Source organism: Berghia stephanieae, chromosome 1 (assembly GCF_034508935.2).
Source record: "Berghia stephanieae isolate SIO BIC M18660-M18661 chromosome 1, UCSD_Bste_1.3, whole genome shotgun sequence".
NCBI classification, from domain to species: Eukaryota; Metazoa; Mollusca; class Gastropoda; order Nudibranchia; family Aeolidiidae; genus Berghia; species Berghia stephanieae.
Genome location: NC_088360.1, coordinates 127584823 through 127599822, shown reverse-complemented (window position 1 = coordinate 127599822; position 15000 = coordinate 127584823). Strand labels below are relative to the sequence as shown.

The following is a 15000-nucleotide window of genomic DNA, read 5'->3' as shown; positions in this document are numbered from 1 at the left end:
GCACTAAACTGTGGCACAAAGAAACAACTTTTTTTTATTATGGTCAAGTGTAATAAGCAAAGCAAAGCAAAACAAAAATTTCATTCAATAGATTGAAATGATCCCTTGCTTGTAAGAAAAAAAAAATTGAACCTGAGACACATTTGAATTCTCGGGTTAATGAATGTTGACGGGTTGGAAGACTGTAGCTATCTATCGACGCATTATTTAAAAATATTTTGACCAAAATGATAAATGCATTTTGTCGTTGTGATTGTCAGTGATTGTGAGTACGATGGGCGGAAATTGAAATAAGGTCCTTCATCATTCAAGATGTTGTCAGACAGGAAACAGCATTGAACGGTGTCAACTAAGTATTGGCATATCCACAATATGTATCTCTTTTTATTAAAAAAAAAAGAAGTCTGTCAGCATTTGGATTCTCATTTTATGCGTTATGTAATTGAGAATTGATTATGGTGGCATTACTTAAAGGGCTTTTTAAAATTTATTTTGCGAATTACGAAAATTTGAAATAATATAGTATATAGGAAAGGTCTCATCATCATCCATCGTGGCTTGTACTCTTAAGTACGTTGCCGGTCAGCTGTCTCCACGAATCACGATCCTCTGCGGTGCGCATGAAATCGGTGTTGTTTTTATGTCACATTTGGCCAATCTTAGGTTATTTAGATAAGTCATTCTTTGTCTTCCTCTAGCTCTCTTTCCTTCGATCATCCCAGATTATACCAACTTTTCTATTCCGTCTCTTCTCCACAAATGTCCCAGAAACCGTAACTGCCTCTTTCTGATGTTACCGATCAGTATTCTTCTCTTTCTCACCTTCAACACTTCCTCGTTCGTACACCTGTCTGTCCATGATACCCTCAACATTCTTCTATACACTCATATCTCAAAGGAAAGGTCTAAACGCCTTGAAAACCAAATAAAAATCATTTAAGTTTCAGATTAAAAAGTAGCTGATTATAAAGTTCAAAACTATTTCTATTTTGAAACAACATCATTTGTAAATAAGTTATCTTTGATGTCATAAATGTGACGAGCGATTTTCTTTCACTGCGTGATTTCTTTATCATTCGTCATCGTCTCGTTCAAAACCACTTCAAACCTAGTGGACGAGACATATATTTGATTAAAACCTCCATTTAAAATACTCAAACATGGACAACCTTTCTCCAATAAAGCTCCAAATCTTTCTAACGGAAATTTTGGTCGTTAGGTGGTAAACATTTCCATTGTATAACGGAACATTCACTTTCAGCTTAAGGCTTATTTACCTGTTCAAATTGTCTGCCCATTGTATTCATGCCACCTGCTAATTACCTTTTCCAAACAAGTCGCCATCGTGCATATGCCCTGAGGTCTTGTCTCGTTCAAGAGTAGCTCAAATTACAATTAAGGTCTAGTCTCTCCGGTAATTATCCGTTATTCTTTCTTACCAACGCATCTGGATATCATTGGCTATCTAAAACAGGAAATTCTTCTGATTGGCTATTTTCGTTTCACAAAACCAAATTCATATCTGAATCTGATCACCAATTCACAGGCGAGATTATCGAGATTCAATGCGCCACTACAGACAGCCCATCTCTGCCACTTCCGATAGCTAATATCGAGATATCATCTCCATACGTAGTAGGAACTATACCTGCAGGAGTAATAGATTCACCTACTCACCCTCTCATCCTTGGATGCAAATAGGTATTTCTCGGAACGCCCAAACACCCATTTCACGCCTGTCACATAAGGACAAGAGCACAGGATCAACGGAATATGCCGCCGTTATCACAAAATCCTGGACCAAAGGAAATGAGAAAGGCACAGACCGAGGACACGACTCTCTCACGCTACTTCGCCAAAGTGACGGAAACTAGTGACAAGAATAAAAAGGGAGAATTCATAATACAACATGAGTTGTTATACAGAGTCTCTGGCAAAAAACGCCATCAGCTCGTCGTCCCCTCTACACATCGCCGACAGATTCTAGACATGGGACACAACATACCTTTCAAAGGACATGTGGGAATCGCTGCCACAACGGAGCGCATCTCAGCCCACTATTTCTGGCCTGGTATTTCGGATGACATCAAGAGCCATATAAAGTCATGTCAAGAATGCCAATGGAAACCAGATCAAACAAACACAGCTCCAGTAACCTTAGGTTCGATTAGGACTGTAAACGCTCCCGTTCAAAGCACGGGCGCAAACATCACGAGACATTATTCACGCACAAAGAGACGGAATAAAAATGATCTCAAGCGATGGAATCAAGATGATACATGTAAATGGACTCACAAGGTTTCACGAAATTGGAGTCAGAATGATACCAGGAAACGCAGCAAAAAAGTTTCACACAATCTGGATCAAAATGAGGCCAAGAAACGGAATCCAAATGTATCAAAGATATGGAATCAACATGATACCAAGAAAAGAAATCAAAATGATGCCAAGATAAGGAATCATAATGTTGCCAAGCAACGAAATCAGGGAGGAACAATAACTCCTGAATTTGAAAATGTTGGACAAACCAGGAACGCTTCACACTGCGAGAACGCTTTCTGCGCTATAAAAAGGATCCTGACGTCACGACCCGTACTGCGCTTACCTGACCCCAACAAACCTTTCATTCTGAGGACAGACGCAAGTAAAATTGGAATAGGCGCATCGTTACTTCAACCTGACCTCGATGACCCTACAGTCCTACACCCTGTTGCTTACGCAAGTAGAAAATTATCGCCTACGGAACAAAGATACTCAACAGTGGAGCAGGAATGTCTTGCCCTGGTATGGGCCATACAAAAATACCAAATATACCTTTATGAACGTCACTTCACTGTTCAATGCGACAATCAGCCACTTCTATTTCTGGCCACAGCTCAACAATTAAACGCTAAACTCATGCGTTGGTCGCTAATACTACAGCAATTTTCGTTCCATGTGGAATTCATCAAAGGCACTGATAACCATGGAGCCGACTTCTTAAGTCGCCATCCGGTATCCGATGACGTCACAACAACATAACTGTACCTGCAGTACTATCTTATGGTCCACCATTCTCAGATGATTTTAAACGAGACTTAATTTTAATCTCACAAGGAGATTTTTCAAGAGGGGGAGAATGTGACGAGCGATTTTCTTTCACTGCGTGATTTCTTTATCACTCGTCATCGTCTCGTTCAAAACCACTTCAAACCTAGTGGACGAGACATATATTTGATTAAAACCTCCATTTAAAATACTCAAACATGGACAGCCTTTCTCCAATAAAGCTCCAAATCTTTCTAACGGAAATTTTGGTCGTTAGGTGGTAAACATTTCCATTGTATAACGGAACATTCACTTTCAGCTTAAGGCTTATTTACCTGTTCAAATTGTCTGCCCATTGTATTCATGCCACCTGCTAATTACCTTTTCCAAACAAGTCGCCATCGTGCATATGCCCTGAGGTCTTGTCTCGTTCAAGAGTAGCTCAAATTACAATTAAGGTCTAGTCTCTCCGGTAATTATCCGTTATTCTTTCTTACCAACGCATCTGGATATCATTGGCTATCTAAAACAGGAAATTCTTCTGATTGGCTATTTTCGTTTCACAAAACCAAATTCATATCTGAATCTGATCACACACACGCTAAGAAGCCCACAAGAAAGAGCTATCTCTCCAATTTCAAACTTGTAAAAGTTTGTCTATCTCGGCTGGAGGTAAAATGAATTATTGGTTAACATTCAAAGTTGAACGAGATATTACTGTGAATTCAATTTAATCTATCTATTATTAATATTATAGTTTGTGTATATATTTTAATTGTGCTATTCCATGGATGTTCGTAAGTTGGAATACCTGTACAAAACTATATCTATATGTATCTTATTTTATAGTTAACAGTTGTTTATGATCTATGTTATTATTTCATTTATATTCAATATGCATATTGCTTGAATGTCTGTACCCCACCGCCAATCGCCGGCCACACATCATAACCTCCATTATAATTAATAAAAATAAATAAAGAAATACCAGGGACACAACCCTGTTAAATTCTCATCATGTAAGATAGCTCGTCTGTCAGTTGATGTTAAAAACATATACTAACTCCCATTATCATGAAGTTACTGCTTCTCCTTGCCTTTGTCGGAAAATAAAGGCTATTATGATGTGTCGCTCAAGGACGATTCGGTGGCGAAAGACAAACTCGATTGGCTCTAAGACCTTGTTGTTTTAACTCTTAAATTGAAGGTCCTTGTCCTGATCCTGGTCCTGGCCATTTTCCTGGTCCTTTTCCGTGTCATTGGAGCACCCAGTTGTGCCGAATCCCTGCATCCCAGTCCTTGAACAGCGGTAAACCCCTGATGTCAGCCTAACTACAACACACTGTTGTGATGTCCAGAAAACTCTGCAAAGCAGGCGCCAACCCTGGAACTAGCTGATACATTTGCCTCAGTCAAGCAAGCCGACGGGATAAAGATAAGCCAAACGGGCTTATACCATTTTCAAATGTATTTTCCACGGACACAAGTGATTAAAAACTACTAACTTAATCAATCAATCATAAATTAATCGATTAATAAAACAATAGATAAATAAATAAATTAGATCCACTCAATTAGAGCTATTCTTCCTGATATTAAATAAATACTTATTCTCTCTATCTTTTCCTGTAACAATCTAATTAAACTTTATGTATAGAATTGTTATTAGTGCATTGGGCGTTACTATTGTCTTGACTCACTTGTTATTAATACAATTAAGTTATAAGGGACCCTAAGGCAATTCTTAATCACCCCTAGATTAAACCTGAGCCGTTTGTGATATAGGTTGAGTGGTGCAGCTGGTAACGAGAGCCATAGCGCGCATACTAGTTCGAATCCAGACCATTGAGCTATCGGTTGGACTCGATCCCACAAAAATTAACACACAACCCGTCACAATAAACCAAACTAAACTGAATTACATCATCACCGTATCTTTAGTTATTATTTTCACTCGATAGTCGCAGTTTTCTACTTTTATTTATCTATTTATTTATCCGTTATTCAGAAAAAATAAGTCATTTATACGCCGCACAAAACAAAGGGAGATTTAAATGCAAATTTATATCTACAAAAACAAAAACAAAAAAAAGAGGGAAAAAAAAAGGGGGGGGGGGGGGGGGGGGCTAAAAGAGAGAGAGAAAACTAGAAAGAAAACAAAATTCAAAAAATTTTTAAACCTAAAGCAAACCAAAACAAAAACAAACAAACAAAAAAAAAACACTCCAAAACAACCACCCTCCTCCCCCCACCCTTCTCAACAAACTACCACAACCAACTAAAACACACGCGTGCGCAGGCGTACTCGTACATTGTGCTATTAACTAATCAAACATCATTTCCTACAATTTATTTGCTAATTTGTCTCGCTAAAACCGTTCTGTGGTTGCATGCCCGTGTCCTGCATGCCAACTTTAAATTATGAAAACGAGGGACGCCGCGTAAACTTGATTTTAAAAGTCGGACGGTCAACTAATCAAGCAACCCTTGCACAATTGGACTAGAATCCAAAATAAATACAGTCAGTCAGAACATTTATGTGCTGGAATATAAAAAGAAATTGACTTGGAAGAGCGCAAATGTACAAAACAATCTTCAAAAAACAACAAACAAAAAACTAGATAACTTAAATGCAGTTTAAATTTTCAGTTTATCTCAGGGACAAAGTTATGAATATTCCACTACAAAATAGTTGAAGAAAACGGTTTAAGAAAATATTATTTTCTTTTTTGCTCATTTCTGAAAACAGTCAATGGGATACTCGACATCTTTTTCTTTTTAGACCATCACCCATTTGTAGGAGTTATATGTCCTCTTATGAGTACCAATGGGCCAGAATAGACAGTATTTCAGATATACCATGTATACAAGGTTTTATAAAGAGGACATTAACTGGTCTCATTGTAGAATCGATTACGATAAAAACCCAGAAAATGACATTTCTATCTCATTTCGTGTGAGGAGCATTCGTGCAAGGCTTAAGGGTGAGGACAATGCTTTCCCTCTTTCATCTTTCAATCTGTCCATGAGGGATGTCGTGCAAGGAAGTCATTAGTATTTGCAAGGACGGACAAAGTATGGAATCTGGACAATAATGTTTTCTCGATTGGCAGAGACCATAGAAACTGTTGTTCCTTTAACAGACGTGCACATATTTGAAGGTCTGATAACCAAAATTGGTATGGGCTCCTTGTTGCAATGGAAGAACTCTCAAACCAAAGCAAGACATTGTCCATTATAAGGATGTTTTAAAGATAACCAGATTCTGCAACTTCAACTAAATAAGTGATGTCACAGAAAAGAACAAACAAGCCTGTCCTATATTAACTAAATAAAATTTATGGGATCATCACGGCTAACAAAGATAAAGTGAAGATAAATAAAAAAATCGAAAGATCGTTTTCATAACAAATCCATTAATATATTTTTTTAGTTTATATAAATACGACGGATAGGAGACAAAAAAATATACAACGAAAAAAAATGCGAAGGGGAGAAATACTTCACAAAATTATAAAACAAAACAACAAATGTTTAAAAAGAAGAACAACGAAAGAAAGAGAGGGGGAAAAAAAGAAAGAAATAAACTTGGTCAAACTCTAAGGCAAGGAAAGGACAACAACATGATGAGATGACAACTTTCAGAATGACAAGAACCTCTTTAGCTTAAGCAAGCAATGGATCCGAAGAACACAATTAGGTATTTAGCGACCACCGGGCTGCTCACTTTGAAAAGGTATTTCCCATTTCACGCACCAAAAATAATAGAAATCAAGCAATACTGTCAAACATCTTTCTTGTCTATGTGAGATTTGACCACAGTCACCATATCAGCGACCTAGCAAGTCAGAATCTCCATCCAGTCACCCCCTCCATCAGTTTTCTTCTTTTTTTTTCTCTAATGGGAGGGATGTGGAAATAAATGATAAAAAAACAAACCCATTAGTTCTCTAAGTGCCTTTGACAGAGGACACTTACTCCATGGGGGTGACCAGATTGCCCCATTCCCATCCTCGTGTGACATGTATAACTGCTATAGTGACAACAAAAACACCTATACAATTCCAACCGATCAAGCATCGTTAAAATTGTGTGCCTCTAGGTGTGTTTGTTTACTCGTCTATTAAAATTTAAAAGGTTCAAAGAACGTCTACATGCGTGTATATTATGTTTACTGTGGGAATGTTTTGAGAATGAAGATAATAAAATTGACAGTTCGAGAACATGTGTGTGTATGTGTGTGTGTGTTTGTGTGTGTGTGTCTGTGTGTGTGTGTGAGAGAGAGAACGAGAGTGAGCGTGTGAGAGAGAGTGTGAGTGTGTGGCTGTGGGTGTGTCTGGGTGTGAGTGTGTCTGAGAGAGAAAGAGAGAGAGAGAGAGAGAGAGAGAGAGAGAGAGAGAGAGAGAGAGATGGAGAGAGAGAGATTGAGATGGAGAGAGAGAGATGGAGAGAGAGAGAGATAGAGAGAGAGATAGAGAGAGAGAGAGAGAGAACGGTCTTTGTGCCTTCTTTTACATATTATAATAGCATGGCAAAAGGTGTTGCAGACTCCACAAAACGCCCATCATCTACGTAACGAGTTTACCCTTTAATTAAATCTTCAACGAAGAAAATAATCGATAGGAAATTAAATATTTGTGTTCAAACTCATTTGACAAAACAAACAAACAAGAACAAAAACAAAATAACATGGAAATTTCAAAGCAGGACAAACGAATTGAGGTATATTCCAAATCCATCAAATCCTCACAATTCAATACAAGGTTCTATTCTTAATTTAGGCAGAATCACAGTATCGCTTGACCCAAACTATAAATAAACGAGGCTCACATTTTAGACAAGCACAAATTAAAATAAATAAAACCGCTTTTTTATCATATTGGAAAAGTTGTCTCTTGGGTCTATCTCATGAAAAAAAAAGAAGGAAAAAAAAAGAAGATACCAAAGGCTTTATACACTGTTTCTTGCAACGAGATGCCAATAGCATGTATTGAACCCAAATCTTCCGTGTGCTAATACAATGCTTTATCCATTATATATATCTATATATTTATTGACTATTTAGATCACATATCCATATTCACGATTTATGAGGTCAAACCCACTTCAATCAATACCGGACGACTTTAAAATACCGATAAGAATGTCAATTTCTAATGCTCCATAAAATAAAAGGACTGATGACACAGTAAGAGTGAGAATGAGCTTCAGCACATTGAGATTTTTAAAAACTATAGGTTTTACATACCTGACTAATCCGGTTAAATCCGTATTGTTTGAACCTTTCGTCATAGAGAGGAATCAATGTGGTCTTGGCGATGTAGAAAGGCTCCCAAGGATCTAATCTATCTACCGTATATCCAACTCCCAATGACCCATCTCCACCTCCTTTAAACCTCAACAACCGCCATGTTTGATAATCGGTGGGCCGCTGACACTTCTCACACAGCTCCCAGTAAAACGGTCGAACGGTCCCTTCCGCCCAGGATTTTAAAAGTTCCTTTTTATTTACAGGAATGTACACTGATGATGATGATGATGATTTTGTTAAAGATGAAGGTGTCTGAATCTCGAAAACGGGTACGACAAAGGCATCCAGATTGTCTGGTGAGCTATTTCTGATGCTGCTTTTGGTATTCGTGGCGGATGCGACACGGTTAGACATGAAAGTCCGAAAAGTTTGGCGTAAATTGGAAGATGGGATAAGGTCGATGTCAATCATAAAAATGTAGGACGTCTGTACGTAATTTATGGCAAGGTTACGAAGGATGTTAACTGGGTACTCGATGTCTTTCATGTCATAATTATGCTTCAAATTCGACAAAATACTGAATGTGTTATTATCATTAACTCCAAATGCTGAGGATGGTAAAACGTTTACCGCTGAGCAGTCAAGCTTTATCCGTCTATACACGTCTACAAAATGTTTTGGGGCTCTGCTGATCGGAAAAACTAAATGAAAACTAACATGACGGAAAATATGATTGTAACAGAAATGAAGATGGAGTATTTTACTGACAGCATGAACGAAGTCGTCGTCGAAAGTAAAGACGGAAACTGAAATTGGACCATTCCATCGTTCGGAGAGGTCGACAAGATAATGGAGATTGTTGGAGGAGCACTGTGTCACAACGCTTACGTCATACGTCTCCTTTCCGAGTACCACGTGCTCTGATGTCAGAAAATTATCCAGTAAATGGTATGTCCCACTTCTGTCCAATCGAAATGAGGATCTCACACGATCCTCCATTTCAGAAATAACATTGTTGAACATACGACCGTGAAGTTGGCGACCTCCGACAAAGGGCCCCTGCTTGCTGAGTCGGGCTTCTTTGGCCTCTAAGCGTGAGAGCAGGGCAATGTGTAAAACCTGAAGCATGATGATGGCGATGACGAGAGACACCAAAACAGGCCAAAAACGAATTCTGTTGCGACAGGGAAAGTTGAGTGTCATCCTCCAGAATATCTGGGGCGTCATGGTGATCCATTTTTGCTTCATGTCTGAATAATTGTGAACGCATGAAATTCACTCTACGTTAAGGAGATGAAATCTAATCAACCAATGTTCCTATCTCAAAATAAATATTCAGTCATTCATAACGGATTTAACAACTGAATCACAAGGTACTATTGTGAAAATGCATAAGACTGCATTTCAACTATGCATAAAAAAGGTATCCCTATCCACAATCAAACTCTTTTTTGTTGAACGTGTGGCAGTCATGGTGAATTATTCCAACCGCCTATTGAATACAATTAGTGAAAACAAAATTATAAATGATGATGAATTAAAATAACACACTGCTTTATTCTCCGTTATGAGAACATCAGAAAATCATGTTGATTAAGCCTCGTTAGCATCATATCATTTCTCCTAGTCAAAAACCTTGGCACCTTTGTTACTGTTAATAGGTAGATGATATACTTGCCAACTTGAAATCAGCTTCATTTCCTTGGGTGAACTTCTGCAAATAGAGATAAATAGAACAGTGAGAATTATTTCATATTCACTTCAATACAGTATGGGAATTAATAAAAAGGGTGGGAAATCTGGTGGTTCGTAAGTAAAACCATTCGCATATGAATCTTAAGGTTACGATTCCCAATCCCTGTCACGACACTAAAAATACATTTTCCCCCTAACGAACGCGTTTGAGCTTGGAGAATCTGAGAATGGAAAGGGAGAAATGAACAAATAGATAAGGTATTTAACTTCGTCATAGGAGGACCCGGGTTTGAGCCCCCTATTTTGGTATCTCGTGTTTTTCCCTTGAGAAATAACTTACACTTACTGCTCTCTTTTAGTGATAACATGACTATTGGAGATGTCCGTTAGGTTCGTCGTCCGAGTTTGCAGCCTCAACCGATTTCATTAAAAAAATAATAATAATAAAACGAAACCAAAACGCATTACCAAAGCAAAATTATTTTCGATGATCAATGATAGTGAAACCAATCGCTTCAACAAACAGTAAAACCGATATCCGGGAGCAAACCGGAAACTTCTTATACGAGTCTGAATGAGACGGCACGTGATTCCTTTTCCATCCAGGGACATCACCCAGTCCATATAATATATTTCTAAAGTTTGGTCTGAGTGACATTAAATATATATATATATATATATATATATTATATATATATATATATATATATATATATATATATATATATATATTCATTGTTTTATCTCGGCTTGAAAAAATCCATTAGCTTCAAATATTGATCGACAATAATGATAGGCCACCAACTTGTAAAAAGTGCCAAACCCGAAACTTCGAAGACTTTGGTTTGAGATTTTTTGACAAGTTGTGGGTCAACTTAATCGATCGATATTTAAAGTAATGGCTTCTAGCCAAAATGAAAAAAAAAAGGATAAATGTGTTTTGTCCCTGTGAAGCACATTTGACACCTAATTTCCATTCATAATGGGCGTCCTGAGAATTCCGGCATTGCTCCACGAAGTGTCATGGAGGCCAGGATTGGAATATTCACACATCTCCAAATCCACTCATCTTCATGCATGGTAAATCAAGACAATCAACAACAAATATAGCCGCATGGGTAACGCCGATGACCGATATCAATCACTTTCTTAGAGCAGAAGATGAGGAAAAAAAAAAACAAAGATAAAGGGCGCCAGTGTAAGACGGGCGGAATTGTTAATTTGTTAACTTGGGCTTCAAATATCGATCGATTAAAATGACCTTTATCTTGTCAAAAACTCTCAAACCTGTCAATTGATTAAAATTAATGTCGATTTATTAACGATCGATATTTGAAGGATGATTTTTCTGGCCTAATTATTTTAATACGTTTTTTTTTTCAGACTAAGGCAGAGTCTGTTTTTACGAGGCCAGTATTCTTAAGTTGTAAAAAGTGATGTACATCTGCGGACTATCGATATACAAGAAATTTCTCAACCCGTGGCAAAATGCGAATGCCCAAAATAAGCTAAAAGGGTGTTTTACTTTCGAATGTCTTCATATATATCGCATAAAACTCTCTCTCTATCTCTCTCTCTCTCTCTCTCTCTCTCTCTCTCTCTCTCTCTCTCTCTCTCTCATGTCCCCTTTTCTCCATTTCGCAGACACACACACACACACACACACACACATTATACACATCATCATACTCACAAAATATACACACAAACTCTCTCTTTCCCTCACTTACTTCCTCTCCCATCCACTCTCACATAAATATATTCATTCTCTGGATTCTCTCTCTCTCTCTCACACACACACACACACACACACACACACATATAATATATATATATACAAATACTCAAAAGCACATACACATATGGATATAATATATCCTTAAACTTACTAAAGTGGGTACTTACAATTTACAAGATGAGTATGGGAAATCATATAGCATCAACTTTTATCAAATGAATAATGCGACTCTAAAAGAAGCGTAAATCATTATAGAAACGGATTATGCTAAGAACTAATAACTTTGTAGTAACCACACATTCCATATTCCATAATCACATACATCAGAAATACAACAAATTTATCTAACCATCACGGCATCATTTACACATACCATTTACATTCACAAATATTTTCCACAGCTACTATCATCAACATCACCACCCTGTGATACTGTAACTATTTCTATTATAATAATATGAGTCATCTAAATCCTCCACTGTGAACACAATATCAACAAAAACATCGCCAGTCATTTATTATTACACGACCTCAAATGACCTGCCGACCTATTTTGCGGTGTGTCTGTATTCTGTATCGCTTTACCGAGTCAGGATCTGATCCATGGTTAAGGGTATTGATATCCTTATCAAATGGAAATCAGCTGGCGCCGAGCACCAAGCAACCCAGCCACCTAAATTACAAATAATGATAACCTAAGCGTAGCAAGCAGATGCAAACCAATTGTTTCTTTGTGGTGAGATTATTATGCGACCCATTCATGGCTCTGTGGTGGGCCGCTCACCCCATCCATCATCACCCAGGACTGAAGTCTAAAGCGATTAAAAATGGCGCGATAAACGTCACTGCAAATCGAACTGTACATGCAAGCACAACAGAATGGACAGACGTAACATATCGATATGAGCTTTTCTATTCAACAATATCCGTTACCATGTGCTCAGAACAATATACATGGGATCCCAAGCCAAAAGCAGCAAGTAGGAGGAGACATGATGGGACACGAGTATAATTTCATTGTATTTTTGAACGGAGACCAGGACGTTACAGGTGATAGAATGCGAGTAGAAAGCCTTCTCTAGGACTCAATTTTGGTCCGCTCATAGCGGGGCTCGAACCATGGACCCGTTGATGCTATGCGTTTAGTTAAGAAACCCCACATCTGCCAGCCGGATATAACGTACCAACACACAAAACTATGTGTAACCTTAAACGTTTAAAGTCTAATTAATATAATAGTGAGAACGACTCATAAAAATGGCTGGCTAAAAACAATAACAAAGATCTGAGTGACGCCAATTTCGTTCTTTCTATAGGTCAAAAGTCAAGTCTCACACCTAAAGACCACAGAGCAAAACCGAGGAAACGATCTGCCGAGAAATATTCACTTATGCGTCATCTACTTTTGACAAGTTGCCTACTTGATGAGAACAAAATTCCCAGTCATTTACGTATTATATGATCAGTTGAATACAACTTATTTGTATTTTGTCCTGTTAAAATACATTTTCCCACTGCACTAATAATTACTTAGCTCCAAAATCATGCACAATTTAATTATCTGGAATGACAATAAATACACCGACCGATATATTTATAATCCTATAATGCATCGTTATTTCCAGGAGTGAAAGTTGAGGCCATTCTAGAAGTATTTCCCTGAAAATCACTGTGGTATGGTTCAAATCCCAAATGCACCACACACCACTCCCTCGCCACTAAAAGAAAATTAATTCTATTGTGACGGCACTTTAGTAATACGGATTATTTTGCCAATTTGTCCCAACCAATCCACTGTAACGGAAAAAAATATTTATTTATTTTTAAGGGTCTTACAATGCTTGCAACACATTTTTAGGTCGTATCAACGCCAGTAGAAATGAAGAAAATGGGATAGTAAAAAGTTCTAGAATTACAAATTAAAGTACCCAAGAAAAAGGAAGACAAAGGGGAATTAGTTCATAGGAAACAGGTGTAGATTCCAAGAGCACACTATCAGTGTACTTAGTTTGAGATCTTCTAGATGTCTCATCCTGACAAAAGCACAGGTCCCTTCTAAGAGGAACACACCCAAATGTTTACAAATCATACATATGCAAAAAAACAAAACAAAAACAACATAATACAGTGAGATGATTCAGAAGACAAAAAAATATCATGTCCCAAAACTCTAACTATAAATTTGACTGTTTCCCTCCCAGCCAGGGTATCCGGCCAGGGCCAGGATAAAACAAATCTAATCTCATTCTAAGGCAAAGACAGAAAGCATGTTGGAAAACAGATATAGATGGGTAGAAGACTAATTGCCTCCCTCCCCATTGCTGTGGGAGGTCAGGAACACCACTCAGAACTATTTTTTTTTAAAAACAGGTGCTGGTTAAGCAAAAAGATCAAAATTCCCTGAAATTTCGCGAATATCCGTGTAACTTTCACCACTGTTTACTTTTGAGGGGCCAATAAATACCTCGGGCTTTGAGCACACGATTGTCTAAATAAATGATTTATTTCCCCATTTATCCAACTCATTAGAAAACGACTTAAAACATAACCAACCGCAATAAAAACGATATTATCATACGGGGTATATCAGATGTAGGAAAGCATCTTAAAAATTAAAAAGATAAATATGAATGTTACAGTTTTCGCTCCTTAAGAAACGATGCTAACTCTCTCCAATTAAAAACAAATAAACACAAACTCAAGTCTATAATTCCTGGCTTATTCATTCAATCTTTCAGCATCTAAATTAACCGACATTTGAAACGATTTCAGACAATAAGTCACTCATAACTTCCACTCTTGCACAGACACAAATAGATTAAGGTCATGTGGTACACTTTCCCCAAAACGGAATGATATCGGGATATACCAATGAATCACAAATGACCTCCACTCTTGCACAGACGAAACAGGACTTCCGAATATATCGATATACAATGACACAAGAATCACTCTTGCACAGACTTGAATAAAAATAAAATCCAGGTTTTGTGGTACACGTTCCCCAATCGATGATTGGCATTCAGAGTGAGAACGGATCTCCCCTCATTAGCTTCGACTCACCAATACCGTCACGACACTCAATGACCACATAAAACATTAAAGCACATCCCTGAAGGGGGTGTGCATTCACGTCCAAACAAACGGCAGTGCCATGCAACACGGAGCGATGTTGATTAATTAATCAAGCAGGTATCACACCATGGAATACGACCTAATCATTTGGTTTTGTGATGCTTGGCTAATAAATAGGACGAGAGTTGGTGGTATGGAAGGGAAGGTAGCGGAT

At 37.8% G+C, this 15000-nt stretch overlaps 1 protein-coding gene across 2 annotated transcripts in view; it reads right to left on the bottom strand.

The window, feature by feature from the left end:
- Positions 1–15000, bottom strand: part of LOC144963095 (beta-1,4-glucuronyltransferase 1-like) — a 70588-nt gene that overhangs the window by 40974 nt on the left and 14614 nt on the right. The window contains exons 1-2 of one of the 2 annotated variants that reach the window (XM_078896745.1): positions 11879–12160; positions 8276–9992 (exon numbers count right to left, since the gene is read on the bottom strand). In XM_078896745.1, coding sequence (XP_078752871.1) covers positions 8276–9526 — 1251 coding nt within the window. In that variant the 5' untranslated portion in view covers positions 9527–9992; positions 11879–12160. Of the gene's footprint in view, positions 1–8275; positions 9993–11878; positions 12161–15000 lie in introns of those variants that run through there. The other variant, XM_078896744.1, reaches the window with a different exon arrangement.